Source organism: Zeugodacus cucurbitae, chromosome 2, assembly GCF_028554725.1.
Source record: "Zeugodacus cucurbitae isolate PBARC_wt_2022May chromosome 2, idZeuCucr1.2, whole genome shotgun sequence".
NCBI classification, from domain to species: domain Eukaryota; kingdom Metazoa; phylum Arthropoda; class Insecta; order Diptera; family Tephritidae; genus Zeugodacus; species Zeugodacus cucurbitae.
Window position 1 is genome coordinate 34,656,555 of NC_071667.1, and position 21,985 is coordinate 34,678,539.

Sequence of the window (21,985 nt, forward strand, 5' to 3'; positions counted from 1 at the left end):
TTTTCTCGAAAAAAGGGTCAAATTGACCCATAAAGAAACCAGTTAGAGGGTTAAGATCTTCCACAAAAATAATCCTCATACAATTCCACAATATAACTCTGACCCTAAGAATTCTCTCAGACATTAACTTACAACAATTTTCATATAGTATAATGCTCCCTTCGACCAAAAAATGAAAACTTTGACCCATTGTAAAAAAAAACTCAGACCATAAGTTTGTTCTACAAGAATGATCTACTCAAAATACCCTTTCAGAATTATAGGGTCGCTATTCTGTTCCATTCAAAAAGTCTTCATTTGTTGGACAGTGTAATTGTCGCTTGATAATAATCTATATATATAAAAATGAAACCCGTTTTCCATTGTCACGACATAGCATTAAAACGGCTTGACCGATTTGGCTGATTCTTTTTGTGTGTATTCCAGGGGGTTTGAGAATGGTTCTTACGGAGAGAAAATTTTAGAAAAATTGCCTGAAAATGTCTAAAATTCACACTTTTCTAATCTCCCATACAAACAATTTGTTATAGGTATTCATTTTTATATGGAGGATATTATAGATTCCAGTTCAAATTGAATAGGTACGCATACATAAGATAGGTCAGCTATACAAAATAAAGTAGTGCATCAAATTTACACTAAGGCGGTACGAAGTTCGCCGGGTCTGCTAGTAATACATATATACATTAGGAACAAATGAAGATAGCGGAATAAAACTTTACACAAATGCTGTATTTGAGCTGTGACATCACTTGTGGTCAAATTGTCAAAATCGGACCATGACTTTTCAAGGCCCCTGATATCGAACATGAAGAACTCAGTGCCTAAGTGTAATTTTTCACCGAAAATATACTTAGGTAAATCCCTCAGATATTTTAATGTAATTCATTCCCTCTGAATTTTTATACTCTCGCAACAAAAGTTGCTAAAGAGAGTATTATAGTTTTGTCCACATAACTGTTGTTTGTAAGTCCTAAAACTAAACGAGCTAGATATAGGGTTATATATACCAAAGTGATCAGGGTGACGAGTAAAGTTCAAATCCGGATGTCTGTCTGTCCGTCCGTGCAAGCTGTAACTTGAGTAAAAATTGAGATATTTTAATGAAACTTGGCACCATAAGAAGGTTAAGTTCGAAAATGGGCGGAATCGGACCGCTGCCACGCCCACAAAATGGCGATAACCGAAAAAAGAAGGTTCAGAAGAGCTGCACTCAAAATGGTATACAAAATTTTAAATGGGCGTGGTCCCGCCCACTTATGGGTCAAAAACCAAATCTCCGAAACTACTCGGCCGATTTCAATGAAACTTGGTTTGTAACAGTTTCCTTACATCCCAATGATATGTTGTGTAAATAGACCAAATCACTTCACAACCACGCCTACTTCCTATATACCAGAACTTTGAAGACAATCTGAATCGTTTACTTTACAATACATAAAGTAAGCACTAGTGAAGAAATCGGAACAGAACTTTGCACAAATACTATATTTATAGTGTGGCATCGCTCTTCTAAAAATCGTCGAAATCGGACCATACATTTTCAAGGCCCCATATATCGAACATGAGGACCTCAGGGGTTCTAGTTTTTTTTATCGGAAATATAAGTAAGTCCCTCAGATATTTTGATGAATTTCGGAGGAAATATGTTTTTATTGCCATATACATTATATTAGAGTTTCCAACTTTCAATGGACTTTGTACCATATACATATATGCCGAATATGTGGGTCAAATTGTGTGTTATATTAAGGAAATTGAATAAATAAATTGCGAGAGTTACACCCGAACTTAGCCCTTCCTTACTTGTTATTCATAAATAGAGGGAGTGAAATGTACAAAGACAGCAAGTAAAATGTTTCACGAAATTTTTTAATTGAAAATTAAGTGCCATTTAATTATACTCTCGCAACAAAGTTGCTACAGAGAGTATTATAGTTTTGTTCACATAACGGTTGTTTGTAACACCCAAAACTAAACGAGTTAGATATAGGTTTATATATACCAAAGTGATTAGGGTGAAGAGTTGAGTTCAAATCCGAATGTCTGTCTGTCTGTCCGTCCGTCCGTCCGTCTGTGCAAGCTGGCACACTTATTTCTTGGCACCATAGGAAGGTTGCTTTCGAAAATGAGCAAAAATCGGACCACTGCCACGCCCACAAAATGACGAAAACCGAAAACACATAAAGTATCATAACTAGCCATAAATAAAGCTATGGAAATAAAATTTGGTAAGAAGGGGCATATTTGGATTTATTTTTTTAGGGGAAGTGGGCGTAGCCCCGTTCCCAAAAAGGTTTTTTGTATATATCTCACAAACCAATAGAGCTATATAAACCAAACTTTCTGCAGTCGTTTTTTTTATCCACTTATTAATACAGTCCAAAAATGAAAGAAATCAGATAATAACCACACCCAGCTCCCATACAAAGGTTAGGTTGAAAATTACTAAAAGTGGGTTAACTCACTAACGAAACCATGCTTCAGTAAAATGTTGTGAAGAATTGTACATGCGTAAATAATCATAGCTGCTTTTTCATTGCTGTAATGAAGAATGCGGTGTTTTGAGAGGCATCGGAATCGAGACTTCAATGCACCAATGGCTCTCTCAATGGTATTGCGTGCTTTGGCGTGTAATATTATGTTCCCACAGAAAAATTGAAGTAATTAGATTATATTTAAACGCTTAACAAAACTACCCTGTTCTCACTGCCGTTGGAGATTTACGAATCAGCTGTTTTTGACATTCAGGCATAAACACCAAATATTTATTAAAGGAAAATATTGTAATGTCGTACTTTGTTATAAAAATTGTCTTTTTTTTTATAAATATTCTCCACTCAATGGAAATAATTGAGGAATTGTTTGATTTGAACCGCCTAGCAATGAAACCTTTGTTGCATGCACACATAATACTCAAAATGGGTAGTCTACATGGAGCAAATTCAACAAGGTCTATTTGGATGAAGGTACACACATGTGTATATAAATATTGCTATTATATGTGCATATTATAATGTAATTCGTTTAATTATAATGTGTATATAATTCAGACTCGTGGCTAAATGTTTTGGGAAGTCGATTGCCAGGTGAATTCAGATGCATTCTTTAAAATCACTGTCTGCTCCATTCTAATTGAGTTCTGCCATGAAGTCTGGCGATGTTTGTGGCCATTGTATTTGAAGAAATTCCCAATGAACGAATTTCAAGTGCGGGAGTATATAAATGGTTTTGAGTCATTGGGTTTCCCTCAAGTGTTAGGAGCTATAGGTAATAGGTAAAATTTTTTCCGATGGACTTTTTATATATTTTTAAGTTTTAGATGGTTGTCATATAGAAGTTCGCCCAGCAGCAGAAGATGCTGTTTACTACTACAATTACAAAGTCTGGTATTCCACAGTTCCTTTGGCTTTAGTAGATGCAAGGTAAGTTTTTTCATGAAGCTCTTTTTTTTAATGTATTTCTTTAATGTTATAGATGACGCTTTATATACATCAACGTTGGTAGTCCAGGCCGTTGTAATGACTCTTCAATATTTGAGAGTTCATCTTTAAAAAGCCAGTTGGCACAATCTAGTTTATTTAAAGACATGAGTGGACAAATTTCGTCAATTAATGTTCCAGTAGTTTTATTGGGCGACTCTGCGTTCAAATTAGATGAACATTTGATGAAACCCTACCCTTTTTGTGTAAACCAACCTTTGGATAAAAAAAAATTTAACTATGTTCTCTCGAAATGTCGAAGAGTGGTGGAGAATGCTTTCGGTCATTTAAAGGCAAGGTTTAGACGCGTTGGCAAAGGCTTGGATAACCACATGGTCAACACGAGAGCTGTTATCAAAGCGTGCTGCGTTTTGCATAACCTTTTAAATGAGGAAAGTGATGAAATTAATGAAAAGTGGATTGCAGCACAACAAATCGAAAACGAAACTCGACAGTTGCCAGAAAACGTCTCTTACGTTTGTGGATATGTTATCCCAAGAGCAGAGGAAATAAGACAAGCGTTTGTTTCATATTTCGGTCAGTAATTATTTGAAATTATTTATTTATTTATTCCACTACAAAAAACCAATATTTCTATATTTTATATACATATATATAATATATACATTTTTTAAGTTTATTTATATTAATATTTTCCAATTCATACATTCTTTTTATTATATTCATTGACAATTCATTTTCATTTATTTACATATGTATCTTAAAACTAAAACTTAAATTTATCTTAATTTTTTAAATTCATTTACATTTTTTATTTACATATCTTAAAACTAAAACTTAATTTCTACTTAAATCTAGTTTTGGCGACGAAGGAAGTCGATGAAAGCGTCCTTCATTTCTCTGACATCGTTCACATACATTTGTAACATGTCCAAACGCTTTTCATCGGCTTCCTTCATCGCCTCAGTCGCCTATAAAAAATCGTCCCGCATCTCCTCCATTACCATCACAGTCGTTTTTTTCTTCTTACCAGCCTCATTTGACGATGGCCGAGTCGAGCTACCCGTCCAACATCAGGGCTCGGGAGCGGCGACTCCCCTTCTATTTCTTCCTCCAGGTAAATCGCCTCCATATCACCTGAAAATATGCATACATATTAAAAACTTTCTACAAACAAATAAAAGCATAAAAAACATTCCATAAACGTTTTTCAATTCGAATTATGGAACCTCCAATACACTTAAAACTTACCCTCGATGCTGTCCTCCACAAGCTCGGCGGAACAAAAGCTCTTGTAGCCGCCTACCGCTTGGTGTACGCTTCGTACAATTTCCATGTACTCGGGGAGCCACCCGATGGTCCAATTTTTTGTTTCTCTTGCCTAAAATTATAAAAAATAATACTCAATGATGTACATACGTTTACTGCATAATTTATTACCTACCTGTATTTGTTTGTAAAATTATGAAATTTTATTTTTATTTCCTGTGCGGTATATATATGGCCAATATATACCAAGGCACTGGACATCTTTTCATATATGTGGCTGTTCTTTCTAGCAGAACGAAGCTGTGGCATTTTTTCTTGCCACAGCTGAATTAAATCGGCCTCGACAGCCTCCCTCCAAACCACACGTTTCGTTGTCTGTTATTTTCTCTTCTTTTCAAATTGTGTGTTTATTTTTTTACTTTGACAGCTTGTAGTGTCAAAATCAGCTGCGATTAAACAAATGTGACCAACAGATGGCGCAAAATCAGAGTCGCATAGGGTGATTTAGAGTAGTTCAGCTTCAAATCGCTTCGGTAAAGTGATTATGAAGTATCATTTTTGTATGGCGAAATGTTGTTAAATCCAGCGGTTTAGTGAGTTAAACGTCTCAACAGCCTAAACCTCGGTGATTAGCGTCTGTGGGAACATAATATAACTTATTGTAACGCACTTCCCTTGCATTTGCAGGTTCAGCGACTGGCGTTAACAGCCATGGCTCCAATGGATATCCATGGTCACCTAACAACCAGTAATCACTTTGTATGTTATATGTACTTATGAGGTGCATACGTGTTGGGGATGTGGTCCAAATACCAGAATTGTGACAAGAGGTTGATGATCACAAACCTGTCAAAAATGCAAATACATATATATGCATAAACAGAAACATTAGGAAATAGTTTGGATAATATAGAACCCTACGTACCGCTTCTACATTAAGGCTGTAAAATCCTTTCCGATTCATAAAAAGTGAGAGTGGAGTGGTGGCGTCTGTGCTCGGGTGTGAAACAATCCCAACATCGATTGCGCCGATTGTGCCCTTGATCCCAAATTTCGTATAAAATCTTCAAGAAAAAATTTATTTTTTTTATTGATATTTATTATTATTTATTTATCTTACCCTCTCTTTGTATCCGAAACATCCTGCGCGCTTGAAGGGAAATAAATTTCACTGCCCTTAACATCCACATCTATTTTAGATACAAAATGTAGAGCTCTAGACAAAGAGGACTGGCTCATAGAAAGTATATAGCTATTCCGAACGCATTTTTGGTAAGAGCCATACCCGTAAAAGTATAAGCACGGCAGGAATCTCAGAGTAAAAGGAATATTCGACTTCTGAACATCATGCGGCACTAATTCATCTATCAGAGCTTTACATAGCGATTTGCGAAATGGAAATGTATTTATAAATGATGTGTCGTGCATGGTAAAAGTATCGCTTTTGTTTCGAAAAACCCTTCAGAATTTTTCTCCTACTCCCCGATTCCTCCTGCTCCTCAACAATAGCCACACACACAAAGAACAGTTCCCCCATGCCAGTTACAACTTTCAAATATTTATATATTTGTTTTCAAATATTGATGTAAAACAAAATATATATTTTTGTATTGTGATGGCTGCTTTTACACATCAAAGAGATTTGAGAAAATTGTGAGCATTTGAGCTTTTCAATCTTCGCCTTCCCTAAATAAAAGCGTTGGCGGAACGTTTTTCCCCGCTCAGCGTTAACGTCGATGCGCCATCCCTAAATAAAATCGGCAACTCTACGTCAAATATCAAAATGTTTACTTGAATTGTTGTTGTGAAATTTTATTGAACAGAGAAACTTAATTTTTCGCAGCCAACTTTACTTCGGAACGCTCTGTCAAAATGGAAAATTTCAACCACCCAGCGTCGCCGTCGCGTTATTTAGGTATGCGCCATACAAATTGTATAGGCATGAGAATTTTTTGACAGTCATTTGCCGATGCCGCTTTTATTTAGGGAAGGCAGTAAGGTAATCATACAAAATTCAAAAACTTCACAGTAGTGAGTGTGGTGATTTTTATGAGGGCATGAGAATAGGACTGTTAGTCCACTTTCATGATTCAATTATAAAAGGTTTGGTAAGTAGTGACTTTTTGTAGTAGTGCTTTATTTTAGCAGAAGGCTATCAGTTTTTCGGCATTTTTTATTAATATGAACTCATATATTATAATTGTCAATCGGCTCTGTAATTTTGACATAATTTAACCGCATTTCCTTACGTGGATCTATTATAACTAATGAATTATCCGTGGAAAGTACATTTCAAAATATCAATTTCGTTAGAAATTAAAATAAGAGTTTTTACATATAATTTAAGTAAAGAAATGTTACTTATAATTTTAATTTATTAAGTATATATTTTTATTTTATATATCTATGTTGTATTGTTGCATGGTAACTAAATAAAGTTAGTATTTAAATGCAATAAAAATGTTAGCAGGAAATATAACAATCACAATTTGGGACTCTAGATTCATTGTGCCACTGTTTAAAAGAACTCAAAAAAATCTCAAATCCTCAAAATGTATCATTCTGTTAATATATATTTATCTAATACTTTTTTCTTTAATCGGACACCAGGAAAAAGATAAATTCTGACATACTACATATGTCAAAATATTACGGTTTCGCTTCAATTAAAGAAGAGGGAACATTAAGGAACCTTTTATCGGGAAAATTACAAAAAACACTGGAAGAACTAGAGTTCGGCATATATTTCTAATTTCCTGGTGCGATATAAGCAAAAGAAAAAACTACCAATTACAATGAAAACTATTTATTTAATATCAGGTTTATACGGTAATTAAGCAACACAAATGTAAGATAACTGGAGTTCATTTAACTCTATTCCAAATAAAGTTCATGCAATAAAAATGTCTGCACATTCGTTCTTTAAACTTCATTTCTCGCCTTGCTGCTTTTTGTTATGAGTTCTGACCTTTGGAGGCGAAATATCAGACTCCAATTCTGTAAACTTCGGTATAGCTTATAACTTGAAATAGTGCTGTTTTGACCATCGACTATTTAAGTTTTTGTTCAAACACACAATAACTGAGATCCAATAAATGAAGCGATCATCGCGTCGATATATCGCTCATTTACTTGAATAGTGTCATAGCTCAAAAAACACGATTAATGAGTTGAGTATGCAGAAATGAAATTTTTAACACTGTGTGCAGTTTGGTCCAACTTGAAAGATAGGATAGTTTATAACTCTCCTTATAGTCGCATTATTTATTTATTGCAAATTATTTGTTTATTATTAGCAAAGAGCTATCCACCAGTTGGTGGCGCTAAGTACGCTATGTAACAGTAGATGGCGCTATATTTCTTTTTAAATGTTCATGGATTTAGGCTGTCATAACAAAAGCTGCCACTTGCTAAAAACATTAAATGAAAATGCGTTGTTTGAAGTTTATATTATTTGTGGTAAAGTTATACGAATTTATGACTTCCAATATTCTAAATTTAAGAAAAAATCACATACAATCCGTGAAATAAATAAAGTTATGTACATATGTATGGTCAAACAAATAAGCAATGAACAGAGTTCAAAAAGCGTTTTAACTATTTCAAATAAAAATTGGGCGGGGCGAAGTTCGCCGGGTCAGCTAGTATTCTATAAAAATTTCATTCCGATCCGTAAGAAAATGAACTGTGATATAAGAATGTGCCGTTCTTAAACTTATTATGGTGCATTAGTTTTTAACCACAATACCGACACTTCTCAGTTGTGCCAGAAGTATAATAGTTATAATTTTTTATACGAAATAACGATATATTTTGTGTTCCAACACATATTGTGAAAAAGAATGACACATTTTGTATTACATCGATATTGGTGAAAAATTAATTAAATTTTTCATATTGCTTTTTTCCGCAAAAAAGACACATTTGACCTATGGAATGAAATTAATTTATATTTTTCACAAATAACGGCATAATTTAAAGTGGGTCACATTTATGCCCAGGAAAAAGCATTAGTACACTCTATATGGTCCATTTATGCTCAATATTGTATTTATATATTACAGGCCACTAGATTTGTCAATAAACTGATAGAATTTTTCTATATTTGCTAAATCAGAGAATTGAAAACTTTAAAACCTAAAAATCGCCGAAATCGGACCATAAGTTTTATGGCCCCATATATCGAACATGAGGACCTCAGTGCTTCTAATATTTTTTTTTACCGAAAATATAAGTAAGTCTCTCATATATTTTGAAGAAATTCAGAGGGAATTTCAATTGACTCAGAGCTTTCAATTGACTTTATATCATATACATATGTTGTCGTCACGCAAGAGTTTTTGCGACCGAACGAATAGCGAAGAATAACAAAATAAAAAGCAAGACCAAATGTGTTACTTTTGATATTTATTTGTGCACTAGCGTTCTAATTTACATTGTTTCATATTCTGTATGCACAGGATTGTGGGATTGCAGTGTGCATAAAAATAAAAAGTGTAGTAAGTGATGCCACTTAGTCAGAAGGTGATGCTCTGAGCATCTTGAGTATGATGTGTTGCTCTGAACACTCCGATTATGAGGTGCTGCTCTGAACATACTCCCCTCGATGGCGAATCATATCGCCAGCCATATCATCGTTGGGAAGAGCGCACAATTTTGAGATGGCTCGTTTACAGATACTGTTTTGACTTCAGCTATACGAACCATAGCATCGTTCCCAACGTACACTTTAGTAGCTCTTCCAAGCGGCCATTTGAGCGGTGGTAATGCTTCATCTATAATGAGGACAAGAGTTCCGGTTGCAATGTTGTTTCTTGCATATCGCCAGCGGGAGCGTTGTTGAAGAGTGATAAGTATTCAGAACTCAACCTTTTCCAAAATGTCTGTTGCATGAATTGTATTCGCTGCCAGTTTCTAAGTCGATTGGTGTTGATTGCTGATAGATCTGGTTCTGGTATAGATGTAAGCGGAGCGCCTATCAGGAAGTGGGCTGGTGTAAGAACATTTAAATCATCAGGATTTTCTGTAATTGGACAAAATGGTCGAGAATTAATTACAGATGAGATCTGGCATACGAGAGTCCTAAGTTCGTCAAAAGTGGGTAGTGATGAACCAACTATTCGCCAGAAATGAAATTTCGCTATCTTAATAGAGGCTCCCCAAAGGCCTCCGAAATGAGGAGATCTTGGTGGAATAAACTTCCAATCAATCCCTTCTATAAGGCACTGACGATAAACAACTTCAACATGTTGCTGCTTGAGAAATTGTTGTTGTAATTCTGCCAATTCATATTTTGCTCCTACAAAGTTTGTTGCGTCATCAGATCAAATGACTACAGGTTTGCCACGAGTACAATAAAAACGACGTAATGCGGCAAGAAACGAATCAGTAGATAGATCCTTTACAACTTCCATATGAACTGCCTTCGAGGTAAAACATATGAAGAGACTTATGTAGCACTTAGTTGATGGTCTACTTCTTACTTCAGATCGGTAGTAGAATGGTCAATTCCAGTAATTAGAAAAGCTCGACTTGGTCGTACGCGGTCCTCTGGTTAGTTTCCCATGATTTGCTCACATACTTTAGGTCTCAATCTAAAACATCGCATGCATTTGTTTATGATATGACTCACTGTCTTTTTAACGCCTAGTGGCCAATATTGTTGTCGTATCGCAGCTAGTAGTGCTTGAGGTCTGGCATGTAAATTCTTATGATGACAATGTAATATGATGGATCTTGTAAGTGGATGTCCTTTGGGTAAAATGATTGGAAGTTGAGATTCAAAATCCAACAATGTGTGTTCCAAACGACCTCCTACTCGAATAAGTCCAAATGAATCTAAAAATGGTGACAATGGTGCTAGCTTGCTGGAACGATTTATGGGGATAGAACATCTGAGATTCTTATATTCAGAAGCAAAATTCACAGCTTGCACCATACTAAGCAAATACCAAGTTCCTTGTTGAACGTTTTTTTTTGATGAACATATGTACATAACCATAAATGCGCTGCATTGTTCAAAACGAATTGATGTATTTACAATTAAGTGAAATGTCGCTTACTGAAGCAGACGATAGTAATGCTACTTTCCGACGTTCAGGTAAATTTCCGAGGTGGCCACTAGGTTTAGGCCAATTTAATTCTAAGTCACGTAAAAATGGGGGTTCAACTGTCCAAAGAGAAGAATTTGCCAACTCTATGGGTGATGCACCTCTCGACAAAATGTCTGCAGGATTCAAATGTGTTGGTACATACCGCCACCCCATACCATTTGTCAAATGCTGTATGCTTGTAATACGATTTGCGACAAAAACATTAAACCTTGCAGGCTCCTCCTTTATCCATGACAATACTGTCGTAGAATCCGACCAGAAAATGAATGGACAGCTGAACAATTGTAAATTATAAATAGAATGGATTACTTGGGCCAGAAGTGCAGCTGCACATAACTCCAGTTTAGGAACTGTTATCGTTTTTAGCGGAGCAACTCTTGATTTCGAACAAAGTAATGTGACAGAAGTGTGCCCATCTAAACGAGAGACGACGTAGATGCAGGTGCCATAAGCTGAATGGCTGGCGTCGCAAAAGGCAAGCAACTCCAAGCTATCGTTTGGGAATCCCACATATCAAGGAAAAGTCAAATTTCCTATACTACGAAATTCCTCATAAAGTTGCATCCATGATGATTGATAAGCCATTGGTAAACTTTCCTCCCAATCGATCTTCTCCATCCACAGTCGCTGCAGGAATATTTTTGCCTTGCATACTATGGGTCCAATTAATCCCAGTAGATCATAGATTTGGGCTACAACTGACAAAACTGATCGCTTAGTAATTTTAAAATTTTTCTGACGTGGAGTAAACGAAAATATGAATGAATCGGCATCGGTATTCCGTTGAAGTCCAAGTGTCTTTGTGGAAACGTTTCCATCGTCGAATTTGATGAGCTTCTCTTTGTCAGTTTCCGGCACATTGGTTAATACTTCGTGTTTATTTGAACACCATTTTCTGATTTTAAAATTACCCTTACTTAATAGTTCAGATGTGCCCCTGTCACGGGGTACATTTGACTTTAGGATGGGAACATTTGACACCTACATACATTAAATTAAAATAAACCAGCATTTTATATATAAACTCATTTTATTTTAATTTTGGAAACCAAAAAATATTTCAGTTACAAGTTTTGAATTAAAAGAAAAGAAAAATTTAAAGGAAATGAATTATAAGTTTTGATAAAAAAAATATTTTATATAATACTATGATAAATCCAGTTTCAAAATGTATTTTGTACGACACCGTGAAGTTGAAGCAGGATTTTCAGGAACTGGCAACTTCATTCAGCTCTATTTCACTGCGCATAATTATAGCCAAATCTTCAATTTCTGGATTAACAAAAGCCAAACTTGAAGGAGATGTCATTCGGAAAACTTTTATGTTATAAGTGCAGTTTCCAAACATTTCTATTATTTGACCTACATAGAAAACGGTGTTTTAGATGTTTTTTTATAACTTTACCAGAACGTAATCTCCCACAGTCAAATTATCATCATCAGTTATTTTGTGTGTCTCTAAATCATCTGCCCGGGATTCAAGGTAACCTTCATCATCAGGAGGGAATCCATTAAAGTCAATTGTGTCAGCGTAGCTAATGTTACCCGTACTTTCGTCTGAAGATTCGATTTTCAGTTGAGGTTTTCTTTTTGGTTTCTTCTTTTTAGCCTGCTGTGTTCTCTTCTGTGAAAACTTGAGAGTGCGCTTGGCGGTTTTAAAATTTTTCTTTATAGTAGTTTTGTCAAATGTGCCCCATTCAAAAATGTCAAATGTACCCCAACTGAGTTTACTTTAGAAATTTCAATTTTCTTACCTTTTCAATGCTTTTATTCAAAAATTTCCAAATCTTTTCAAAATTATTCAGAATAATACTAGTTAAGTTCACTTAGCACTTTAAAATGGTGTTCAGAGAAAAGAGAAAAACACGTGTTGCTTCACCAAAATGTATAAACACTAACTGGTAAACTTCAACATATTGAATAAAATCAATTACTTCACCATTCCCAATTTATAAATGTGATTGATTTTACTGGCTTGACTTCGAAAAGGCCATAGTCAAATGTGCCCCAAAGTCAAAGGTACCCCAGTTTTCCCTACCCGAAACTGATAAGAAGATTAAAGGATCTCTTGAGTTGTAATTGATTTGCAAGTCTCGTTGTTATAAAATTAACTTGTTATGCAGAATCGAGGATCGCAAGACATGGTACAAGCGATCCAACACTGTTGCGAACGAAGACAATGGCGGTTGCTAGTAGCACACATTCAGTTGTACAAGAGCGTGACTGAGTTGAGGGTAAGCGAAAATTCGATGTCCTAGTGAAGAGAGCGGCTGGCTGTGGTGGACTAGGTGAGATTACTGATGGACCAGGTGTTGAATGGTGAATTTGATTGAAATGCAGCATAGTATGATGCTTCAATGAGCAACGACGACATGTCGACGATTTGCATTGATGCGCCTGATGTCCTAATTTGAGACAATTAATACATATCTGCGCCTTTTTGGCTTCTTTCCACCTATCGTTAGGACTTAGGTTTGCAAACAAAGGACACGAGTAGACTAAGTGGTCGTGTTTGTGACAAATTGCACAACCCTTTGGAGTACTCTTTGAAATGACAAATGCATTTTTACGATACTTGGTATTGCTCACCTGTGTGCTAGGTGTTTTCGTTACCATATCATGAGTCATGTTCTCAATTGTTTGACATCTCCTTTGTAAGAAACTGACCATATCCGTCCACGAGGGCAACTCGCCAGTCGGAACCTTCTCTTCCCACAATGCATGAGTTTCGGCATCCAATTTCTGTGCAGCGATGTATTGTAGCAAGCAATCTGCTATTTGCTCGAAGGTACCCAACGAATGCAAGGCTCGAACATGTGATACTACCTTGTTCACCAGCGCTCGTAGCTCACCTGATTTCTTGTCAACGCTCACTTTCTGTAATTCGAAAAGCTCTTGAATGTGTGCCTGAAATATTAAACGTCAATTATCGAATCTTTGACAAAGTAAATGTATTGCGATTGTATAATTTTAATCACGCATCTCAAGTGATTGAATGGTGGCAAGCACAGCGTCCTTTAGGCATGATGGAAGATGCTGGAACTTCTCCAAGTTCGATAACTCCGTGTCATTATGAACAACTGTCTGAAACATGCCAAAAAAGTTCGGCCACTCAGTGTATGCACCTCCAAAAGACGGTAACTGCAACTGCGGTAGACGAGACTTTGGTTGTTTCATAACGATGACAGATGGCTGCTCATGTAGTGTTGGATTTCTCGTGGATGACATTAATAGATCCAGCTTGTTCAACTCTCTTGTAAATGCTGCCTTAATTCGTATGAAAGGGGCTGTAAATTCATCGCGTGTGCTGGCTTCCAGTTCGTCAGGGTCCTCTTCCTCCAATTGAGATTGCGTTAAATCAAATTGATGAAGAATGCGATCAAGTTTTTCCAATCTGATTGACAACTCGGCATGATTAATGGAATGGAGTTCCTCCACACTGAGTAGTGTTAAATTTAATTTGCGCAATAAAGATTCACTTTTTTTTTTTAAATGACATTTTATTTCCGAAATTGTTAAACGGATAAATGTTATGGGATACTTATTTGCACGGCAAATATGTAGCAGTATTTTACCGAAACTGTAACTAATTTACAGTACAAAATTGTTCCACTAAAGAACAGTTGAAGTTCGCGAATTTTCCACTGTGTAATTTACACGGCAAAAGTAAAAACCACAAACAACGAAAATAGCAACTACGAAGAACCAACTGGTGATTTTTGACCGGTACTGATATAAAGCAACAAATATGCAATGTAACTGTACGATCACGTCACCAACAAATGTTGTCCTCACGCAAGAGTTTTTGCGCCCGAACGAATAGCGAAGAATAACAAAATAAAAAGCAAGACCAAATGTGTTACTTTGTTCACATTGCGAACGCGAATGACTTTTATTGTTAATTTACATTGTTTCATATTCTGTATGCACAGGATAGCAGTGTGCATAAAAATAAAAAGATTTAATTGGAAAGTTTGACATTTTTTAGCATAACATCACTCAGAACGTTTTGTGATTTAATCGTGAATTGTTTTATTTACAGGGAATTAAAAAATTCATCTCGGTCAAAAAATGGAATTGACTCGTGAACATTTTCGTGCGATCATTTTTCACAACTTTCGACGTGGATTATCGCGGCAAGAGTGCATCGATGAACTAAAATCTTTGTATGGCTATGAAGCACCATCTCATAGCACTGTGAAAAACTGGTACAACGAATTCAATCGTGGCCGACGCTCGCTCAAAGCCGAATTCCGTGAAGGTCGCCCAACAACAGCCGTTGTGCCAGAAAACATCGACGCCTTACGTGAACTGATAATGCAAGACCGTCATGTAACATACCTTCAGATAGAGGCATGCCTATGCATTCCTCCCACCAGCATGGCCGTAAAAAAGGTTTGTTCTCGTTGGATCCCGCACAATTTGACAATCGCTCAAAAAAAGTGCTTCGAAAATTGGTTTGAGCGCATGCAAAAGTGTATAAATCTTCATGGAGAATATTTTGAAAAACAATAAAACCATTTTCGTTGATAAATATTCCTATTTTCATTATTAGGCCAGAAATATATATAGCAGCCCTCGTATTAATAAAATTAAATAAATAATTTATTTATGTAAGATTAATTAATTAAGAGAACACCCAATTTGACCCATATATTCGGGATAAAGTCCAATAGAATAACGAAAATCATCATATACAGTACACTGAGGTAATTCCTGAACCGATTTCACTCATTCTCACCACCAAGATACACTATATCGAAAACTATATGATCACTTAATTTTGGTAAGATATCTCACATATTAAACGATATACATATGTGGAATAAAGCCCACGGTAATTTTGAAAAACCTATAATCAGGTATATGCGAGCTAGGGAATGTTATGACCTGATTTTAATAATTTTTTGGACAAAGATATTATTATTACATAAAAATATCTGAGAGATTTACCGACATTTTCGGTGGCACTATTCGATATCCAGGTCCTTTAAAAGTTATAGTCCGATTTCGATTTTTCTACAAGTGAAGCCACATATGATATACTGTATTTTTATCAAGTTTTATTCCTCTATCTTCATGGGTTCCATGTATACATAATAAAGTGAAGGAATCGATGGAATTAATAATTGAGTTATATGGAAAGTAATCGTGGTTGTGAACCGATTTGGCTAACTTCATTCAAATAGTTTTGTTCACATAACGGTTCTATGTACATAAGTCATAAATCTAAACGAGGGTCTATATAGGGTTATATATATCAAAATGATCAGGATGGCGAGACGAGTTGAAATCCGGATGTCTGTATGTCCGTGCAACGGATAACAGATAACCGATTTATGGGTCAAACCATATTTCAGGAGCTACTCTACCGATTTTACTGAAATTCGGTATATTCTATTTTCTTAACACACCGATGACACGAACGGAATATGGGTGAAATAGGTTCACAACCACGCCAACTTGCCATATAACTCAAATTTGAGTTCCGTCTGATTCTTTCACTTTATGATATATACATTAGAGTATAAAATGTCCGGTTGCACCCTAACTTAGATTTTCCTTACATGTTTTTGCTGAACTCCGCAAACACGACCCATTCTCTCCTCATAAATTTCACTTGCGCTTCTTCCACACTTACATATGAAAAGTAATCACCGCAATACGATTTTATTTAGCTCTCTGTTTTATTGTTAATAAGCGAAAACAAACACTGAATTATACTGTTCATTATCATATATGAGTAATTTATGGCAAGATTAAGTACTTTTCACCTTAAATTAAGAGTAATCGAGAACTTTTCGGTCCTAAAAGCTATACCATTGTGAAATTGTGTTTCTATTATTTTTGCTAATCATTCTTCATAAAAGAGCTTTGCACGTTATTAATTTTTGCGAGCATATCTCTTTAAATCTTATATATATACCTATTTACCTTCTATCAAAAACACTGTACTCTTTGCGCGATATCGTGAATTTAAAAAACGAGGAATTCTTTTCGTAAGTGTCAAATAAATATCATCGAAATAAAATCATTGTTCGTCACTTCTGGAAAAAATTTACACGCTGAAACACACAGATTTTCTTGTTCTTTCTGCAGTGGGTATTTCAGTTTAAATATTGCGGACGTCTTACCAAATATTGAAATAAAATTATATTTTAAGTTACTAAATTGGGTTGGTACAAAGAGTCTTGTCCTAATAGCTAAATAATTCTTTGATCGTTTTATTAAAGAAATTTACTAATCGGAACTTCAAGGTTGGCTATGGATTTGTCTGCGTATCAAAAATTGAATATACACATGAGTACTCGCGGAAAGCGGCCATTGCGAAATCTAACACCCAATGATAAAGTTCGAGCAATTCAACGTATTCATCAAGGGGAGACCAAAGCTTCTGTTTCGAGGGATATTGGTGTTCCAGAGTCAACACTTCGGGGCTGGTGCAAAAATGAAAATAAACTACGCTTTATGTGTCGCCAAATGAATGAAACAAATGAATTCGAACAATTTCCGATTTCAAAATTGGAAAATTTTCAACCAGCTGTGAAAAGAAATAAATTGGATGGAACTAACCTTTTTACCTCTACCATTAATATTGAGAATCTGATCGAATACAATAGGATATCTAATATAAATAATTGCGCATTTGATATCAATAATAACAGCAACTATGAAAACTCGTTACTTGAGGAAACCTTATGCGAATTCCTAAAAAATAAATCTTTGCCCGATTCAACTGGAATAATGAGAAAGAATTTAAAGGTTGACGACAAACAAATTTCAACTCGCTTTTGCACATCGGGAAAGACATTATCATCCATTAATCCAATTAAAAAATACAAGGATTTTAATTTTAGTCCCCACAACAGTGTAGTTAGTTCTGAAGATAGCAAACCAAAATGTATACATTCCAAGCAAGCTCTTACTGGTCCAAATAGTGAAGGAAACGACACAATTACATATAACAAGTGGTCCAAATGTTTTTCAGAATTTACTAATAATGAAACTATTAAAACTAGTAATTGCTCTACCGACGGCAATCTATTGGGCATTAATAATAGAAACGACGTAAATTTCAATCAAAGAAGTGTTAACAATAAAAATAATGAGTGCAGCAATGAATCGAGATTACTTAGCTGGTGCAAAATTTTTGACGCAAGCTTTAATTTTTTAGCTTTAGCAGCAACTACTGCCACACTGCCAAGTAGTGATGATGATGCCAGAAATAATAAACTTTCTCAAAAACATTTGGAGTATTGTATTTCCGAAACTAAAACGCCCACCATTCAAAGGGAATTTTTAAATTATAGCTACTATGGAAGTGAACCAGAAGATCTTTCCATACATTCAACAGTCTCAAAAACTTCTTCATCTACCAACAGTAAGAACCAAGTCACAGCGGAGAGTATCACATCCAGTGTTTCTTTACAAAGTGATGCAGACTCTTAAAAAAAACTGAATAACATTATTACAAATCAACTAATTAACTGTGAGAAAAAGGTTTTAGGTAAATCAATATTACTATAACTACTTGATTGTTTAATTCAATATGCGATCCAAAATGTGTTATTTATTATATAATAGCCTAGACAGACAGCAGAGTTATTACGGATTAACTGCGCTTTTAATCAGTTCCAAATAAAATAAATAAACTTCAATATTTATGAACTATAATTTAATCATACTTTTTGCATTTGATCCCTAGAACGTTTAGCAATTTTGGCTTCATTCTCACATTCCTAAAATTAATATAAAACACAATATAATTTGAATTATGTACGTATGTAAATATGATTCTTTATATTGTGTACATAGAGTATAATGGTTTTGTTCACGTAACTGTTGTTTTTAATACCTAAAACTAAACGGGATACATGAATACATATATATCAAAATGACCAAGATGACGAAAAAAGTTGAAATCCGGATATCCGTCTGTCATCCCTTCGATTTTTAAATGTTCCAACATTAATCTTTTGGTACTTTATAGAAATTCTGTTTCTGTGCCAGAGATTTGCAGAACTTTATTATGTATAATGTAATGTAATAATCACTGGAGATTTTAACATTTGACATGTCTAAAGGGACTACATTAAGATATACTCTCGAAGAAACATTTTATTAGTTCCCTGCTTGATAAAGAACATTCAACAACTGCCGGTACAAAAATTGTAGACGTAAGCTATCGAAATTAAATAGTAGTTTAAGAATATATACAGAGGTAGTCAAAATTATTTACACATCGGACGTTTTTTTACATGTTTCACAGAAAAAGCTTTCGCTTGTTGTTGTTGTTGTCGCAGGGTAACAAAATGCTATGTTGTTGTAAGCCTTGATCTATTCCTGAGCGAATGACGTCGGTTTGGCAAGAATAGCTAGAAATATGGCGGAGAAATAAGCAAATGAACTGAACACTCGGAGTAGTCAAAAGTATTTACACAGAGTTTTTTTGCGTCAAAAGTATTTACACACAACATAAACTCTATTATCCTGTTCTTATTTAATGATAACTTTAAAATTTTAATGTTTAGTATAAATTCCTATTCTAAAGCGCTAAATTCATAATTGGTTACATTGCCATTGGCATTAATACCAGCCTGCTTTATGGTCCGAATTGATTCAACCCAATTGTGCGCTAAGTTAACTGTTAATTTTGACCAAATTTCGGTAATTTCGGCGTTTTCGGTTATTATATCAATTGTCCTCTGATATTTAACGAAAGACCAAACATTTTGACTAAAGTTTTGGTCAGGGATGTGCGGAGGTCAACTTGATTTGCTTCATTTAAAACTTTTGTAGGTAAAGATCCCTTATGAAATGGAGCATTATCCTGTTGTAAAATGTAGTCAATAGTTGGAAAAGGCCGACAGACCACTATAATGGTCATGTGAAATCTAATATATCCGGATGATTTAGGGTCTCTAAATTAGTACCAAATCTCCAAAACAGAAGTAAAGAAAATTTCCCCAAAAAACCATAAGGTCACTCCCGACTCTATTTAGCATCTAAACTGCATTATTCCTCTTCCTACGTGGTAAAGGGATAAAGCGTTTACTAAAGAATCCCTGGAACTAAAATTCAGCCTTATCTGTCCACGACAGACTTTAGCATGCATTTTAAGGCAAATGAGAGGCATATCGCTTTTTTGGTTTCGGAAATAAAACTTTTTTGTTTTCGGAAGTGGTCAACTTTATGCACAACGATTGTATTTATGTTACTATTTTTAAATGTCCTTAGCAGTGTAGCATCATTGGCTGTTCATGCAATATGCTGATTCGATGATGCTGCAATATTAAGAGGACTAATTGTGGGATTTTGTATGACAGTTCCAACTAATCTTCTGCATTCTCTTTGAGTTATCACAATTTCCGCCCAATTATCTTTAAATTGTCCTTGTGATACTTCGTTTCCTTCTTTTTAATAACATTATAAACAGTATTCCATCAAATTTTATAAACTTTAACTAACTCCGAAGCCTAAACCCGAGTCTTAAACTTAGTAACAGTCTCCAATCTAGTTATAATCGATAATTCCTTTGTTTTCGATTTTTTATTTACCAATTTTTATATTTTAAGGCTGAGTTAGGTTGTTAAGAATTAAATTACTACTCAAATTACTACTTTTGCTCAAACCAAATCCAAGGATAAAGGCTAAATCGCCGTGTGTAAATACTTTTGACGCAAAAAAAATGTGTGTAAATACTTTTGACTACTCCGAGTCTTCAGTTCATTTGCTTATTTCTCCGACATATTTCTAGCTATTCTTGCCAAACCGACTTCATTCGCTCGGGAATAGATCAAGGTTTACAACAACATAGCATTTTGTTACCCTGCGACAACAACAACAACAAGCGAAAGCTTTTTCTGTGAAACATGTAAAAAAACGTCCGATGTGTAAATAGTTTTGACTACCTCTGTATATCGTCACCTAAAATGCAAAAGGCCGTAACTAACAAAAAATTCAAAATTGACTTTTTGATTGATTATGAAGTACTTAACCGAAACACGTGTACACAGCAAATTTTACATGCATACGTCCAAAAATAACGACTTTATAGGCGAGAATCAGAAGGCCGCAACTACAACTCCAACAATTTCATAAACCAACAAGTAAGGAAGGGCTAAGTTCGGGTGTAACCGAACATTTTATACTCTCGCAATTTATTGATGTAATTTTATAAAGACAACACAATTCGACCCATATATTCGGCATAAAGTTCAATAGAATAACGAAAATCATCATAAATAGTATATGGGGACTGAGGTAATTCCTAAACCGATTTCACTCGTTTTCACCACCAAGATACAACGTATCGAAGACTATACGCTCCCTTAATTTAATATTACTTATAATTAGGTATATGGGATCTGGGGGAAGTTATGACCCAATTTTTACCATTTCAGGTACAGAGAGAAACTGTTATAAGAAAAAAATTCAGAGGGAATGAATTACATTAAAATATCTGAGGGATTTACCTATATTTTCGATGAAAAATTAACCTTAGGCACTGAGTTCTTCATGTTTGATATCAGGGGCCTTGAAAAGTCATGGTTCGATTTTGACAATTTTTCCACAAGTGATGTCACAGCTCAAATACAGTATTTGTGTAAAGTTTTATTCCGCTAGCTTCATTGGTTCCTTATGAATACATTATAAAGTGAACGAATCAGATGGAATTCAAAATTGGGTTATATGGGAAGTAGACGTAGTTGTGAACCGATTTCGCCCATATTCCACCCGTGTCATCAGGGTGTCAAGAAAGTGTTATGTACCGAATTTCATTGAAATCGGTCGAATAGTTCTTGAGATATGGTTTTTGACCCATAAGTGGGCGACGCCACGCCCATTTTCCATTTTGTAAAAAAATCTCAGTGCAGCTTTCTTCTGCCTTTTCTTATGTAAAATTTGGTGTTTCTGACGTTTTTCGTTAGGGAGTTAACCCACTTTTAGTAATTTTCAACCTAACCTTTGTATGGGAGGTGGGCGTGGTTATTATCCGATTTCTTTCATTTTTGGACTGTATAAGGAAATGGCTAAAATAAACGACTGCAGAAAGCTTGGCTTATATAGCTTTATTGGTTTGCGAGTTATATACAAAAAACCTATTTGGGGGCGGGGTCACGCCCACTTTTCCGAAAAAATTACATCCAAATGTGTCCC

At 35.2% G+C, this 21,985-nt stretch overlaps 2 protein-coding genes and 2 long non-coding RNA genes across 5 annotated transcripts; 2 read left to right on the top strand and 2 right to left on the bottom strand.

Annotated features, from left to right (window-relative positions):
* Positions 1-1,444: 1,444 nt before the first annotated feature.
* Positions 1,445-4,001, top strand: LOC128922113 (uncharacterized). Its single transcript, XR_008471402.1, has 3 exons — positions 1,445-2,969; positions 3,054-3,270; positions 3,323-4,001. It is a non-coding gene; the product is annotated as an uncharacterized LOC128922113 (long non-coding RNA).
* Positions 4,002-4,134: 133 nt separating this feature from the next.
* LOC128922111 (uncharacterized) lies at positions 4,135-7,049 on the bottom strand. Its single transcript, XR_008471401.1, has 5 exons — positions 5,833-7,049; positions 5,638-5,776; positions 4,888-5,558; positions 4,695-4,824; positions 4,135-4,580 (listed from the first exon to the last, which is right to left on the bottom strand). It is a non-coding gene; the product is annotated as an uncharacterized LOC128922111 (long non-coding RNA).
* Positions 7,050-12,940: 5,891 nt separating this feature from the next.
* LOC128919966 (uncharacterized) lies at positions 12,941-16,683 on the bottom strand. Its single transcript, XM_054225906.1, has 3 exons — positions 16,646-16,683; positions 13,835-14,264; positions 12,941-13,732 (listed from the first exon to the last, which is right to left on the bottom strand). The coding sequence occupies exons 1-3, from the start codon at positions 16,681-16,683 to the stop codon at positions 12,941-12,943; spliced, it is 1,260 nt and encodes a 419-aa protein (XP_054081881.1).
* Positions 16,684-16,837: 154 nt separating this feature from the next.
* On the top strand, positions 16,838-18,504 carry LOC105220435 (protein distal antenna-related). Of its 2 annotated transcripts, none has more exons than XM_011196873.3 (2): positions 16,838-17,000; positions 17,083-18,504. In XM_011196873.3, exon 2 carries the CDS (start codon positions 17,090-17,092, stop codon positions 18,272-18,274), a length of 1,185 nt encoding a protein of 394 aa, XP_011195175.2. In that variant the 5' UTR covers positions 16,838-17,000; positions 17,083-17,089; the 3' UTR covers positions 18,275-18,504. The 2 variants fall into 2 exon arrangements, with proteins under 2 accessions (XP_011195175.2, XP_011195174.2); XM_011196872.3 differs by having other exon boundaries at positions 16,839-17,000; positions 17,059-18,504.
* Positions 18,505-21,985: the final 3,481 nt, after the last annotated feature.